The sequence below is a fragment of the Egretta garzetta genome, unplaced genomic scaffold (assembly GCF_000687185.1).
Source record: "Egretta garzetta isolate BGI_Z169 unplaced genomic scaffold, ASM68718v1 scaffold9, whole genome shotgun sequence".
Classification (NCBI taxonomy): domain Eukaryota; kingdom Metazoa; phylum Chordata; class Aves; order Pelecaniformes; family Ardeidae; genus Egretta; species Egretta garzetta.
In genome coordinates, this window is record NW_009260763.1 from 2,844,107 (window position 1) to 2,861,214 (window position 17,108).

The window sequence follows — 17,108 nt, forward strand, 5'->3', positions numbered from 1 at the left end:
TAATAAGATGAAGAAAGCTCTTCCAGCTGGACCATAAGAGGGATTATGTCTGAGCAGCAGATAAACAGATTATTCCAGAAACAGACACTGGTTCTTTTTCGTCACTCTTGTCTTACCACTCCAGTCCCCCAGGCTAGAAGTGTGTGCACTGGAGGGGTTTGTTCAGCTCTTGTATTCTGGCACCTGTTGCATTCTTTGCCTAGTTGCAATTCAATGCAGTCCAAGTCTGGGGACACCTGAAAAATAATAAGAGGGAAGACATTTGAGGATTTTAGATCTTTCAGAAAACAAAATTCTTCTACTTGACCTAAACATTCTTATTTCCTGCATGACTGATCTTGAAAACTGTGAATGATCAATAGACAGCATGCATTTGAAAACTGGATTAATATTTTTGATCATTTGCCTTGCTCTCCACGTTCAGGGAAGCAGAGGTAAGTTCATATATTAAAGGTTTATATGAATTTACATTGCATATGTTGAAAAAAAAAAGAAAGATCAGGATATTTTTGCATTACAGAATTCTTTGTTTGGAATTTGGTGTTTTGACAATTCAGCTAGAGACAGTACAGTTACTGACACTGCTATAAAGTTGGAAAAGGAAACTTTGGCAAGATCTCTTATGTGTGTTTCCCAGGCTTTACAGTCTCTGTAAGAGATGTCATTTAGTTTTGATTTATCTGCATATGCTCTGTTATGAAAAAATATAATTTCAAAAACTATTGTATGGAAGGGGCAAAATAGTTGAAAGAACATCTAAGTGCTGACATTGTTAAAGATGGTCTGTCATCCTTGAAATGAAGACAAAATAATAAAGTATATCTTTGTATTTACTAGCCATTGTCAGAAACAACTTCAAAAACTTTCAGATATAAAAATTCTGGAGGAATAAACCATACTGGCAAATGTGCCAAAAAAAGGCAAAACTAGTGAGGATTACTGTAATAATAATTGTAAAATTATTTGTAGAATACAGACAATTCCTCTGCACTCTAGCACAACACCTAACTATTGTTCCCTTTAAAAACATTTAAAAGTTCACAGCAATTTTAAAGCTTCTTCAACAACAGAAAAGAAAAGATGATGATGTGATTTTTTCCCCATTCAGTTCCATATTCAATAGATTTAGAGCTCTGTGGAACCAGTTTAATTTTGAGGGGGTTTCTTACTAACTTTTCCATCTATGCTTTGTTATTTATATAATTGAATTAAAAGCCAACATTATAACTGCTTTATGCTTGCCCAAGTCAATGCTCTCCTATTTTATATCACTCAGGCATATTAATTAAATGCAAATAATATAAAATTATAAAATTGAAGTCATCTCAATAGTATCTAAATATTTGTCAAAGAGACAGTGTGAAACATAGTCTGCTGTCAATACTACTTGGAAAGATTTATTTGCAGGGGGTGGTTTTGGCTTTGCTTTTCTTTGCATAGATTTTCTTTAAAAAGTAAAGAACAGTCTGTGTACCTCACTGAAATGATATATATCTTCTCTAGTGGACAATTAGAGTACTGAAAAAAATCCTTGGGAAAAAGTAATGTATCAATTAACACTAGATTTATATTCTGTTGCTCTTTGATTTTACTTTTTAATTCCATGTAAGTAGTGTCACTTAATCATTAATGATATTTTGGAAATGAGAGAATGAGTGGTAGTTCATGTCTGACAAGAAGAAAAGTTACATCAAAATGCACCGGGTTTGCATTTAAATTGCATATTCTATGATGGAAAGAGACAGAATGAATTCCAGGTAGCCTGTGCATGCTTGATGGTAGCATTACAGTCCATATTTATAATTATGAACTGAGAAAGCAATAATGTAAAAAGTGGGGTCACACAGTTTCACCCATTGCAAATTGTGATTGTACGTTACGATACATTTCCCATAAAAGACTTCAGCAAAATTCTGGGAGGCTATCTTGACAGGAATACAGAACTGTATATTATCTCGCTAAGAGGTGTAGTAGTGCAGATTGGTGCATAGAGTGTTTCTCAACAATCAGGAAACAGTGACCATTGCATCTTGCTTATGTAACAGTGTTGGAATTTTCTCATTTTTTATGGCTTTGAAGGGAAAAATTTTTTTTCTATACGTGCACGTGGATGATAATTGGAAAAATTCCTTCCCAGCAGTTTTATAAAGTACATGTGGTATGCGTAAATGCATAACAATTACTTTTTATTGCCCTGTAGTCATGCAATATATAACATTTTAAAACTATGTTGTCTCAAATATATGCACCCAGATCTCAAAAGACTTAATGCTTGTGTTAAGAAACTTCTTTACTGGAGCAGGGAGGCTTCCAGAACTGTTATTTTATGACTTAGCATTGGGGTCAGATACTTACAGAAAATATTTGCAAAAGTACACAGGCTCCCCAATAGTCTGAATACTTACATTAATCACTCATTAATGATCCTGTCATAGATGATTTGAGGCTTTTATGGCTATTCAAGTTTGCAGTACATGTCAACTGTGACAGACTAGGAAATAAAAGATGAAGATATAAAATAGTCCCATCTTAAAAGAAAAAAAATAGAGCTAATAATCTCTAAATATTTATAGGGTTTTTTTTTTCCCTTGTGAACAAAGCTATCTTAAATTCAAATTCCTAATTTACTTCCATCTATACTTAACAAAAAATAGATTAACAAAAGTGGGGCTTGCTCAGTAATGTTTTTTGGTCCTTCCTCCTATTTTAGGACCAAAAGATTCCTTCTCCCCAATATTTGGAGGCTATCCAGGAGCACCTCCAATTCCACAGTAAACAAACAGGAAACTGTAGGGAGCAAAATAAAGGCTTTAGAGATAGAGTGTTTATCTTTGGCCGTGACTAGTGCTGGAATCCAGGAAATGACCTCAGGACTTGAACTCAGGCCACTGTTCTGATACAAACTGCCTCTAATAATGGGAAGGGAAAGTGAGGGGGTAAAATCTGTGTGGCGGCAAAAAATCTACTTGCAAAATTTGACAGTAGAGTAATTTTTAACTGTGGAATTGTAAACCACTGAAAATCCAGACTAAGTAGCAAAATACAGAGGAGCTTTGAACTGCCAAAGCTATGCATTGATGCTGGGTACATCTTAGCACTTCATACTGAGAATGTAAGGGAGCCAGAGAGTGTTCAACACTGTTTAGTGTTATTTTTTATTCAGCAAGCAAATATCTGCTATTTACTCAGCCATTCTTTAGGACACAAAGACTTTGTGTGTGCTCTATGAAATCATTCTAATTCATTCTGACTTACCCCTTCCCGCTCGGCTGTTCCAATTCAGCAATAAGTGTTTCAGATCTTCATTACTATAATTGCCCTTGAAAAAAGGGTTAAGCAAATTTGTGCCAGAGGGAACGGGAAGTCAAAAAACATAAAGCTTCAGAGAAAGAAAGGAAAAAAGACATCATCTTTTTGTGCTAAGATTATTTTCTACTTTCATCCATAAATAAGGATTACCAAGCTAAAGTTAGCTTTCCTGGTTGTGCTTATAAACAAATGAAAAATAAACCTTTTTTTTTTTTCCCCTTCCCAAACAAATGTAACACTGGATTATATGTGGGTTTTAATCTTACCTATTTTCTGGCTAAAAGCTAAACTTGAATAAAAATACTAGAATATTGTAGCTGAATCTCAAAGATTAACTCCAGATATAATCACACCCGTACAGTAGCCATTAGTGAACTGTATGTGAATGAACCATTAGATGTGTGGGAATTTTTCTCTGAAAACACTTGTGGATGAGATGATCACTATTTATAATGAAAGGTTTTCACCCTTTACAGGACATTAATTTACAGGCTACAATAAAGTAACTTTACTTGGAGTCTTAACCTGCTAGAAATCCAGATTATTGTTTATGCTGTTCTTCATTTCTCAGCTAATTATGGTGTCCTAGTGGCTTCAGCAGTGCACTAAGTGATGTGGACAATATTCATCAGATATAGCAAATACACTGTCTATCCCAGAAATAAAACTCTATACGCATTCTACCGCATTTAAAATATTTTAAATATATGTTTTCCCCTCTGCTTTTGTACCTCTCTCCTATTCCCAATCCCTTCAGAATTAATATGAGTCTTTTTCTCATTCTCTATCACACAATTCTTCCATTTTTGTCTGGAATTAGGTGTACTATCCTGCACATTCCACGCACTTTACACATTACAAGCCCAGCTGTACTTCAAACAATTTCTTTCCCCTAGGAATGTGTCATATTGAACAACACACTTCCTAAAAAGAACTATTTATCTATCTATCAGTCTGCTTTTATATACACGTACACTGGCATTTTGTCACTATCAGCTGCTGTTTACGGGAAGACGCTTCAGAATAGTAACCTATCTGGAAAACATGAGATTAACAGCCATCTGGGAGTACCCTGACACTTGCCACAGTGTAGGTGTGTTTATATACCCTTACATAATTGTAGCACACTTTATCATTTTATGCAGGGATACCACCAGTTTTAACCTTACAATGTACCTGTCTGACAGAATAACACTATCACCCTCATTTCACGAAAGCACGAGGACCTGAGGTATAACACAGAAACTAAAGCCCTGACCTGTAAGAAGCGTTGCAGTCATAAAGCAGGACAACAACAGAGTTTAGTAGGCTGATTCTCAAAGCACCTGACTAGTCACATAGATGTCTGCAAATCAGTAGGACCCAGACTCACAGCTACATTACTAATTGTACTTAGGCCACCATGCTTATCTTTTAAGTGGTGAGGTTCTACTGGCTTTTAAAATTCTACTTCAGTGCAGAGCCAAAATTACTTTCTTACTGGCAACTCTGAATCTTTCAGTACCTCTCTCAGACGTAATCCGATTTTATATCGACGGTCTTGGCAACCCTGTTACCTGAAATACCAGGTTTAGTGAGTATGCTCCAGGTATACCTTTCATACATATGAATCAACACAGATCATCAGTTTCAGATAGGAAGCAGTAATGCACACATCTTTCATTTTGTGATTTTGTGGTTACAGTGCAAAATGAAGACAGTTCTAAAAAATTACTTTTCCCTTTCTTCTTCTCCCTCAAAACTCAACACTGTCATCCAGCTCAGAAGCTGGCCATGCTTAGACCAAGGAACTGGACTAGGTGACCTCCAGGTATCCTCCCAACCTACCTTGGTCTATGCAGCTTGACACATAACTAAGTTAAGTAAGGTTAAGCCCAAGTAACTCTCTGTCAAAATCAGATGGAGTCAATTAGCCAGAGACTGTAGATTGTATGATGAGTGCCCCTAAACTATGAGTAAAATTGACCAGTTCCAGTTGCACAAGTTCAAGCAAAGGGATATCACTGTGACTTCTGGCTCCTGGAAGCTTTTTCATATGCCAGCCATCCTAATCATCATCATATTTGAATACACTTACAGCCTGCACTGCAGCTCTTTGATTCACACCTTCAAATTTGTTGAAATGTTGACATATGTGGCAAAATACCACTGGAACTTGAACTAACGCTGTCTCACTGACTTTCTCAGAGGATGGCTGTACAGTCTTGAGTAAGACTGATTAGAAAATGAATAGCAGAGGTACTCAAGTGAGTGTTTCATCACTGCAAATTGGATGCATCCCTCCAAGAACTACTCAAACATTAAAAGCATTTTCTTGTATCCTTTGATGTAAACCATATCAGATAATAGAACAGCATTTCAGGTCAAATGCTTCTAAGATGGCCAAGGAAATACAACTAGATATATGTTCCGTATGTCAGCATTAAACCCAATCATTCTTCAATGCTGTTTCTAGTCCAGGTCCTGGACCTTAAGCAGATTGTTATAAAATTTGTATGTTAGCAATGAAACCATAGGTGGTCTTTGATATTTTCTATGAATTCCAGCAGCAACAGGTAGTAGAGTTGATGAATAAAAAGGAGGATTCTTCACCAGAATTTGCACTTATCTGTCTGAAAGAGATGGTATATATTTCTATCTTAAAAGAGACATATGAATTCAAGGAAAATATGAGTTTCTTATGATGCCCTTTCACGTAGGAAGGAAATGTGCCAAAATCACGTGTTGACTCATCAAGCTTTCAGGGGGTTCAATATTTGCAGTTGGTACGGACTGCATTTATTATGAACATGGATTCATTGTTAGTCAGTATATGACAACTATATTCACAAAAGCAGGAGAATCTCACCAGTGGCATATTATGTTTTCTATTCCCATCTAGAATAGGTAGATCATTCCCCATAGGTATTTTGCCGTGAATTGTATAGTTAGCGTAATTCAGAGATGTTACCAAATAGTCTATTTAGAGAGGGAGAAAAAAAAATGTTTATCTGTTATAAGGCCTAAGCATAAATGTCATAAAAATTGTTTCAAGTTATCTTCTTAGCTTTCTTTCTGAAGTTGGTTGATTTAACAATTGTGTTCTCCACTTGGCATGGAAAACCACACAGATGTGTGTGAGTATCTAAGGGAAGGGAAACAGATGAGCGATTATGATATCTAGTTTAGTTTCCTTGTGTTCCCTATTTGCAGAAGTGAAATTCTTCACACTTACTGAAATTCCAAAGCACATTGGTTGATAACAACAGCAATCTTTGGTACCAAAATGTAAATCCAGGTTAATTGAAAGGGTTCTGCAAAAGAACTGTTATCTAATGCCATCTCCTAACACCACTAAAACAAAAAGTTCTGGGGTTTTTATTAAAATTTAGACATTTACGACTGTCATTGCTATACCATATAATTCAAAATAATTCATCACATTCTTCTCCAGATTTATTTCCATATGTGTTCTGAGGTGTAGATTGTTTCATTATAACCAAACATACAGTATTTTTAATATAAGGATAACAACAGGAATATATCACATAAGGATTCATGGGAGCCTTTTCTTATTGGAGTACTATGTTAACAGTGATGAAATTCTTTATCTTCCATAAATGTTTAAAGGAGCATCATCACACATCCCTGCCAAGAAGCAGGATTTATGAAAACCAACCACTTTCCCGAATTTTCAAGAAGGAAAATCCCTTGGTACAGATCTAATTTAAAACAAGAACATAGTCTTTAAAAGGTTGATAATTACAGAACTTACTTTTTAAGCAGGAGCCTGGAGCTCATCTCCTGTGTCATAAAGAGCTTGAGCACAGCTTGTGAACATGTGCCGGTGTTGTTTTGTAATGCTGCAAGAGATACAGGAATCAGCTGTATTTTGTCTTCAGTACAAAGTCCCCACGGCACAGGCAGGGCCTAGCACCTCCTTGACACGTAAGGTGATGCCAAGTCTTGCATAACACAAGATACTAGTAGGTACATGAAAGGTTCCATAGTGCTGGGCGTGTAGACACCAGCTTTGTGGTGCTTGCGCAGGAAGTTTGCTAGTGAACATCGGTCAGCTGAACACAGGGTCTTCCAAGCTGGAGGCTTGGACCTGGACCCCATAGCTCTTCGCCACAATTAGATACCCAGGCCTCATTCCGTAGGTAATGTTACTATTTAATGACATTTAAGAATGGCATTCACACAAGCCAACATACCAAACAGGAATTATCAAGCTCATCATTGTCAATATTCATTTGAGGAATTAAAATTGACTTTTAATATAAATCCCTTAGCCCTCTTCCTGTCTTTTAGGAACACAGACATTCTCCTCTGGCCAGTGTTCATCTTCTTCTGAAGCTAGGCATCAATGTCAGCTCCTCATCTTTCAGCAAAAGATCCCCACAATAGTGGATACCGCCCTCCTACCCAGCAGTTCACTGGCTAAGTGCACTAAACCTGAAGAAGTGAGATCCAAACTGAGTTCTGTCCTGTGCCTCAGCTACCCCAGTTAGCTCCCAGATAAGATGTGCTACTCACCAGCATGGAACAACTGTTGGGGCTGAGTCCCCTCAGCAATTCCTCTTAAAGTTCTTTCACTGTGTGTATTAAAAACAGTTAAAGAATATATTGGACCCAAAGATAAGTACAAGAAAAACATATAACACTGAGCTTTCAGAGACAAGACCCGAGCAGATTAAATATTACTATTAATTTTTCTAATATGGGATTCCATACTCTCAAGTTTTTGAAATTGTGAGCCTTCATGGGTGTGAAAACAAGCTTGGAAATGTAATGTAAACACAGCCAGAGCTACAGTGTCTGACAAAGCACTGGCAAAGCAGCCCCGAACACCAGCAAGAGTGCAAGGAAAGGGTCTCTACTTTCACATCTGCATGGGAAAATAGAGCATTTGATGATAAAACCATGTTGTATTTTAATCTGTCCCAGCTCATCTAAACCCCTTTGACCCAGTCAGACCCTTCCCATGCAACTGGGACTGAGGCAATGTGGCACAAAAAAAGATTTAAAAAAGAATATAAGGAGAGAACATGTCATGGGCACCCTCTCTGTCACTGGCAAGTGCCGTTAGAATTTGAGTCCTCACTATTACCATGACAGGAGGAGACTACCTCTAAGTGAAGAGTCCAGGATATTACCTCTCTTTGTACTTTCTATGCTCCATCTGGTGTGTACATTGATCATCCCTTTCAGAGATCTCAGGGTCAACTTTCCATGACTAGTTATCCTTGCTTTTGTTACTAGTTGAATTATCAACAGAGGGGCTGTTGGCCCCACTGTATTTTTAATTGGATCACAACAACACATTCATGGGATCTTTGTTAAATTAACCCTCTTTGATAAGCTCTCCTCGTTCTATTTCAGCAGTTCCCCTTAAATAAGACTTGTCTTTTAATCATTAATTATGTTATTGTGCGGGCAATATGTCTCCTTTATCAATCAAGCATTCCTCTCTATCCTAAGAACATCACTTATTTTTCAGATTAATCTGCTTTTTCATACCTAACAACCTTGTGATGATTTTAATGATGAATTATTCAGATTCCAACAGTTTTGTCCTGATGTCACCTTGAATTTTGCTGCTGAAACCTTTAGTTACCATATTTTAAATTCTTCTTTTTGCATACACGACATCTTAATTCTCTAAGGTCAAGTAAAACTAGAAGTTTACTTCCAAATTAATGCTGTGGGTAAATGTTCCTACACAGATTGCCTACATTGCTGAAAAAAACCCAAACAAGCCACAGCAAAACCAGAGGCCTCCAAAAACTGATACTATTAACAGCTAGAAATGAATAAAGCTGTATAGAAAAGCATCCGTTACAGTTATACACAAAAGGTATGAATACAAGCTTCCTCCTCCTGTGTTTATAAAAGCAAATTTAAAAAAAACACAACAAAACCTGATCAATTATCTGAATGGCTTTAAATTCTTTTTTTTTCTAGATTCCTGTTAAATAATGATGTATTTTTCCTTTTCCATCATGCAGATTATTAAAAAGACACAGGGACTCTCACCTTTGAAATCTGTTTTTCCTGCCTTGTTTTTTTTTAGTGACGGTATAAATTTGATAATGCGGGTCTCAAGAGACACAGGGCAGGGGCCTGACTTAATTCTGAGGATTTCAGATTTTTAATTTGAGAAATGAATACCATTTATCTGCCTGAAGACAAAACCTGAAGAACAGTACTATGCACTTCTGAGACCTTTATGGATGTCAAAGCACTTTGATTAGGTCCCATGCAAATAAGATTGCTATATCATATTCTGAAAATTGCTTTATCATCTTTGGAAAATATTTTGTTATATTTGTCTCAAGTTCAGGACTAGAGTTCAGGAACTCTAAATTTTTTTACTGGCTGACAGTGACTCTATAGATCACCTTGGTAAAACTACCTCACGTTTTTTTCTCAAGTATACCACATGGAAAATGGGGATCAATTATGCAAATTCTTTATGTGAGAATAAAGAAGGAGAGTTACAGCTTTGTTTAAGGCACCTTGGAGATTAAGCTGAAGTACAGTAAAATGGTACCAGACTTTGACAGTTAGCTGCCCTTCTGCCCTAGAACTACCAAAGAAAACTAAAAATCTTAAGACATGCCTTTTAAAGGTGAAACTGAGACAGTCACCTTAGTGAAACAACAGTTTTAAAAAGTCAAGTTGTGCAGGGTAAACATTAAATATATTCATTGCATGTGTTTGTTTCAGAAAAGAGAATGAGAACAACAAAAATTTTTAAAATTACTTATTTTAAGAAAAGTAAAACAGCCTAGTATTATTGGGATTTTTTACGTGATCAAGTGAGGTACCCTGTAAAACTTTCACCACTCCAGTTTACTCGATTATTGTGTTGCATGCTAAAAAGAAAAGGGATCAGCTAACGTATGTATGTTCAATTTCATAATAGCAGATGTCTTTTTAGATTATTTTTTTCAACCCAGGACACTGAGAGCAAAACATCTAAAAAGTTGTAGATGGAGGCATATTATAGTAAAGTATATGGCTGAACCATCTGGGAGTCAGGTAAAAATTTCTCAGATCAGAGTTTCCACAGACACAGGGGAAAGCACAAGTCTGAAGAATTATGAACAAATAATATTTTTCCCAGAAGAGTTTTTCTTCCATTCACATTCTGTAAATATTAGGAAATAAGTATTGGACAATCATGTGGAGAAAGGGGCTGATTCTTTCTCCAATTGAAATTTTGCTTAAGTTTAGTAAAAAAATTATTTCAATAACTGATGATAATAAAAGTGACTCTATTAAGGGAAATTTACTAACCACAAGATATAAAAGAAATAAATCTATTACAATAAGCACATTTAAGCAACAGTTCCCTCCCACAAAATGTGGAAATGGAAGGGAAAGAATTAAAAGAGAAAAAATTTACACCAACCCTGAATAGTTTAGCAGAACAGTGATAACTGGAAGCAGATATGTACCATCACTTTCTCAGACTGAAAAGCCCAAATAGTGACCCTAACACAGGGAGTTTGAAATCATTACAACAATCATTTGAGAAGAATGTCCTTTGTAAGTCTTATGTATAGTATAATTCTTAATTCAATTTAATGACTTCGGGATAAATCCTGGGGAAGAAACAAATCCTTCAAGAAGGGCCTCTGTTCCATACAAAAGCTATCAAAGAGCTTAGTGACAAAACCCTCTGCCCCAGTTGTTCAGACTGCCTGGGCAGCTGGTCTATTGCAGTTAATAGGCATTGCAAAAGGTAATAAACTTACAAGTGGCCACTTTCCATGTAGAATTCTGATATTTTCTTCTAGAGGATTTCAGAGGTCTGCTTTGAGATTTCAATGGCATTGGATCTTGCACTCTCACCCCATTATCATTCAAATAATTCAGTGTCTCAAGTGATCTGGTGTTTGGCCAGTTCCTTTTATGCAGTTTATGGTTCATGATCTGACATTACTGTGGAAAAATTACTTCCATTTCATTTAATGACAAACACTATATGACTGCATCATTTTAAATTACCCTGCGACAATTAGACAGTTATAGGCCTACAGGTTGCTGCCTCTGGCATGCTTTACAAAGCAGTAACAGTCCCCTGTTGCCTTCATTGTATAGCTTCCTGTCTTTCATACAATATTTATCATAATCAAGCAATCAACTTTTTCCCATACCAGAGTACCACCTACATCATTATATATATCTCATTATTATGATTTTTACACAGTTTTGAACAGCACTGAATGTTCATTCTGAAGTTAAATAAGAACTGAGACATATATATACGCACACATATATATATGTATACTGACATGTATGGTAGAACTTTTCCCATTGTTTACTTCAAGTACTATCCTTTTTATAATATTATCCTTTTCAATTATTTTTCTCTTATCATTTGTCTGACCACTTTTCTTTAAACACTTAATTAACACGGTTCCAAATTGTCAAGATAATGTGTTTTTACCTTCCTTATTCTCTCTTGATTTGCCTAAGAACATGATAATTAGTGTTTGTTACATGCAGCATGATATTTCTTCTTTCTTCAGCAAACTGATAAAATTTTACTCTTAGTTTTTTTGGTAGTATTACTCTCACAAAAAGAACTTGTTCCTTTTCAACCCTATTATTTCCTTTTATTCTTCTTTTACAAGTTTTTAAACCATTCTTCAAAGCAATTTTTTCAGTTGATTCATCAACATTCAAGTACACATATACCATATCTTTCTTACATTTTCTCCCTTAAAGCTTTCCAATTATCTACAAATTTTACACTTTTCTTTCAGAACAGTTCTTTCAAAATGTCTTTTATTCTGTTTACATTTTTCTTTTTCATCTGTAATGACTGTAATAAATGTGTGAAAACACAACCAAAAAAAGGTATTTCCAAATTAACTTTAACATCTTTATTAATATGTATGCAAATTTTTGGAATATAATCTAAAAGATACTAATTGCTCCTGTCACACGATCCTGCAAAATGTCATATTTCAGCTGATTTAAGTGTGTACCCTACACGCTATTTTTATCATTAACATTTTTACATTAGATTTAGCTGCTATGTCATGTAATACTGCATCACGAATACTTACAAAGTGAAACAAAATGAGTCCCGAATTTTTACATGCTTTTTAGGGTGGGGGTTCCTATGCTTGAGGCTATTTTGACACCCTAGAAGCATTTCAATTTTTCATAACTGAGTAACTCAAGCCTAGATCTTCAATTCCCACTCACGGATTTCACTTTTTCCTACTGAAGCTGTTCCACTTTGCCAGGAATAGTTAAAGATTTATTAAGATACATTGCCAGAGTGTTCATAACACTTATCATCCAGTGGCAAAGAAACATAATTGCAGTCTGTTCTGATTAATACTTCAATTTATGTGAGGGAAAGATAGAGTGCAGAACGGAGTAAAAGAGGGAGACTGGAAACAGCTCTTTCTTTCCCCAAAGACAATCAAACTCCTATTCAGCTTTTGCAAGAAAGTGTTTTAGGGTCCAGTTCTTGGGATGGGTTCAAGACTATGAGCCTGACATGAAGGGAAATGTGCCTTGAAGCTCAAAGGAAAGATAAGCATATTTTAGAAGGGTGCAGTTTTAAGGAACAACTATTTCTCATTTTACTTCTCTGCTAGCACGGACACCTTTTTACCATGTAAGCTGAACAGATATGCTTCATTTTCTATGAACTCCAGAGCATTACTTATTGCTGTACTGTAAATCTCCCTACAGGGTGATATGCTCTCAAATGAGATGCTGTGGCATGAAGTTCAAGCCCTTAAGTATTCTTTTTGAATCTAACTCAAAGTTGCTTTTGAAAACAAGATTTAGGACTTCTGAAACTTTTACCTGGGGTCATGTTTTGAGATAGAAGGAAACCAGTTACCAGGTCTCTTGAGTCTCAGTTCCCCCATGTGATTACTGTACATTTCTCCTCAGCACATTAATTCAGTCAGAGCATTGACATCAATATAATGTAAGAAAAAGAACTCTCAGGTTCATGCTCATCTTCCAGACATGCTCTTGCATTGGATACCTACTACGTACGCAATGTATGTTTATGTACATACTTATTTTTTATCTTTTCCAGAAATCCCTAATAAAATAAACCGTGGTGAAGCCAAACACCTTGCAGACACCTCAGGGTCAGACAAAACAGAAAGAACAACAAAGAGGTCCAGAGTATCGACGATAAGGCGGATATTTGACATGGCAAAACACCGAACAAAGAGGTCATCCTTTTTCTCAACTGGTGTGAAAGTTTGCCCACAAGAATCAGTGAAGCAGATTTTAGCCAGTCACCAAGCTTACTATAGATTAAGAGGTAAGATGATGATTGTAGCATGTACTTCCTTCTTGAAATATTTCTTTTAATTGAGGAAACACAATAATTTTCCAGAATCTTGTTCTCTAGCTCTAGGCAGCATATGTGCTATTTGCTTTATGCTTTATTTTTACATAGATAATCAAATATTACATGTACATCAGCATGGTTCAAGACAGATAGTTACCAGAACAGAATAAAACAATGCACTCAAAGGACTAATGAACTCAGTGTAATTGCATAAGGTTCTAGCATGGCAGAACATGAAGGCCAAATTATGCTTGCACTACTGTGTAAAGCTGTACCACCTCTCTCAAAAGTGCAGTAGGTACCATGATTGCTACTCGGAATTAATCCCACCAGCTCAAGGCAAGTAATGAAACTATTCATTAGTCATGTACAAATATGTTGGTGTATCTGTAGTTATCTTAAGTCTGTAGCAGTGTTGGTATGCTACAAACACTGAGATAATTACCAGCAGCTCATGCAAAGACCTTAGTCTTATTTTTAAAAAGTATAGAATGTTTTTTCTGCCCTTTTCCAATTATTTCACTCCCTCCGCAGCCCTTTCTTTACCTCCCTTGACCATAGAGAGCCTACGGAGTTATGACTCAAATTTTAAGTCCCTAAAGAGCATGGTACAATTAGTCCTCCGTTTTTTATATTTCCTCTCTTCCTCCCTCTACCTCTCTCAGTCTTTCATTCTGTGGCTGTTCCAATTTGTATTAGAAAATGCATATTTTTGTGCTGCAGCTAGATGGTCCAAAGCTAATTCTGAAACCTAGTCAGCACTTCTAGGATGCAAGTATCTAAATCAACTTTGCTTATCTATTTGTCCTCTGTATTGGTCTCCAAACATTCACACACATGTATGTAACTTGGCTGCTCCTCAGCATTCCTCCAGGGAAGCAGCTAGTTCAAAACCTGGATGTAGAGCTGCAAAAATTTTACTCCAGCAGCTGCTTGCTATGGGAAGCATGGGCAAACTACACCAATGTCTGTAGCCATTCCTATAGATACAAACATATTTGGTATCCATTGTGGGACTGAATTCCAACCCAAGGGGCACTAGGCAGAGTTATGAAACGTGTTAAAGCCTTTCTTAAATACTAATTAATCCTGAAAGTCCCCAAAACCCACTGGCCACACTGATTGGGCTGAAAACAAACTATTATGGGACAGGTTGGTATCATTGACCTAAACTGAAAGAACTGCAGCCATGACATTTTTGCTTAAAAATTGACGATGACAGCACTACCACTTTTTTGAAGAGCAGTACATCAGCTGGGATATTGGGCTCTATAAGTCTTGTGCAAGCATGTCAGAACTTATATCTCTTCTTTCCCAGCAGAGTGTCCTACACTCACAAAATTCTCAGAGCAGGTGTCATCCAGTTCTTCAGCTGAAGCTGGAGTACTTCCCCAAAAGTAAGCAAGAGAACAGATGACTGCAGCTGAATAATTTGTACACTCATTTAGAAAAGGTGTTTCTGCTCCCTTGAATAGTTGCACATTTTCCATTACAATGTCCTTCATTAAAACCTCAAAAAATCTTTCCTTCAAGGAAAGATCAGAACACAAGATGTTTGCCCTCCCAGCTAAGCGTGCTGATTTACCTGATGAAAGTGATAAATGAAAAAAAAGGTAAAAGTGAAAATGTGGTTTATTCAAGAATTATCCCTGAAGCTGTAAACACAGTACAAGCCTTCATGAAAAAATAATCTAGTAGCCACACTGGAGTCTTACAGCCTGTGCCTGTCTGTGGGACAATCCTACCTTCATTTTGTTTTGTAGATACACTTTTAGGTCCGTTCTTTTCAGTAGCTAAAGTCTAGGAGACCACTTCTAGCCCTCCAAGTCCCATGACACTTTTAGAACTGTAGCAGCACTGTGGATAGTATCTGTCCTCTAGAGAATTTTACTGCTTCCTAAGAAAATTTACACAATTTTTTTCACATATATGTATGTATTCTGTGCTTTCAGGAATGAGTACATAACACAAAGCAGCTCAGATACAGGATCTCAGTTAGTATTGGATAACCTTACTGCAACCCTTTACCAACTCTGGAATGACACACCATAGCTTAAGTAACCACAAAGACAGTCCCTCATGTGTGGCAAACTGGGAGCATGCATGGAATTAGCTACGATGCCTCCTCAGCTGGCCATGTGTCATGTTTATCTAAACCCTGGTAACTGGATTACTTTTCATCAGATAGTACATCTTTATTCAGCAGTTACTGCTCAGAAAAACAGATACCAGAGAGTTGTTAGTGAGGAAAAATATGATAGAATGTAGCCTTAACTGCTACCTCATTATGAATAAATCTCTTCAAAAGACAGCCTGTCCCTTTTTAATAATCTGACCATATCTGCTCCACATGCAGCTGCTCTACTGGGAGGGCAGGTTGTTCCTGAGGTATGATTGAGGTGCCCTAACACAGCTAGGTGAGTATATCCCTACAGCAAGTTTAGAGAATACCTGGAGAATCTGAGGGCACTAATTTCAGAGACAACGATATTTTAGATAATGCAGATAATTATCTCACTCTCAGTCAAAGCAGGTATCAAGTACTGAAAATAAATGTCCCATCTCACAGTAATTGCACTTTGCAAAGTAAAGTGCTAAAGGCAACAGCTTTTCAATTGCTAGCAAGTTTTTGTTAAAATTTTCTAATAAGTTTGAAAATCCCCTTCTATAAAAGCATTTAACTCTAAACAACATTTTGAAGAAACTTGTTCCTTCATCTTGAGTGAGTGTACATTATATTTTCACAAAGCCAAATATACAGCTGGCTTTATTGACTCTAACAATACCAGAGGAATCAACAAATAGCGACAGAGTCGGTCGCCCATGAATGGGAAGGTATAGCGACAGCTGAAAGAAACTGAACTGGTTCTGTTCAAAACACGTTGGTTCTTGCAGCTGTGGAGCCATGCTCGTTATCCTACACAATGGAGTTCACAGACTACGCAGAGGACAACCTGCATAAGTGGATATTTCTGCAGTTAAGCAGGAAAGTCCACACAGAACAACACTTCCTGGCTGGCTCTGTGCTAGCTCGAGGATCCCTTTGGACCACTCAGTGACTTAAACATGACCCAGGTACAGCCAGGGTTCATTCTATGTTTAGTTTGAGGTTGTGCAGAGTTAAGTGAAACATAAATATTTTGGGTGACGGAAAGGGCTGGTATCTGAACAGAAATCCAAAGACATATTGGTGTAGTTAGTCAGGTAGGCAGTAGCTGTCTGCAAGAGCAAACAGTTTATGCTCCACAATCTTTTAGAAATGGTTTCAATTTACAAAAAAGAGGAGACTTCAGCAAGATGTTGGTAAAAGTGCACTCAGAAGTGTAGCCCCACCTGGCCGCCTGAGACTCTCAAAAACTCACTTCTGCAGACATATCTAAGACCTGTGTTATCAGAAACATCAAGGGAAAGTAAAGCCTATAAAGTATTTCTGAGCAGTCATTTTGTAGCCTAGCTGCTGCTGCTTTCTCCC

The 17,108-nt window shown here is 36.8% G+C and overlaps 1 protein-coding gene across 1 annotated transcript in view; it reads left to right on the forward strand.

Annotated features, from left to right (window-relative positions):
* Positions 1 to 367: 367 nt before the first annotated feature.
* The window catches only part of IMPG1 (interphotoreceptor matrix proteoglycan 1), a 70,831-nt gene continuing 54,090 nt past the window's right edge, over positions 368 to 17,108 (forward strand). The window contains exons 1-2 of the mRNA XM_009646080.1: positions 368 to 434; positions 13,373 to 13,606. Coding sequence (XP_009644375.1) covers positions 368 to 434; positions 13,373 to 13,606 — 301 coding nt within the window. The remainder of the gene's footprint in view (positions 435 to 13,372; positions 13,607 to 17,108) is intronic.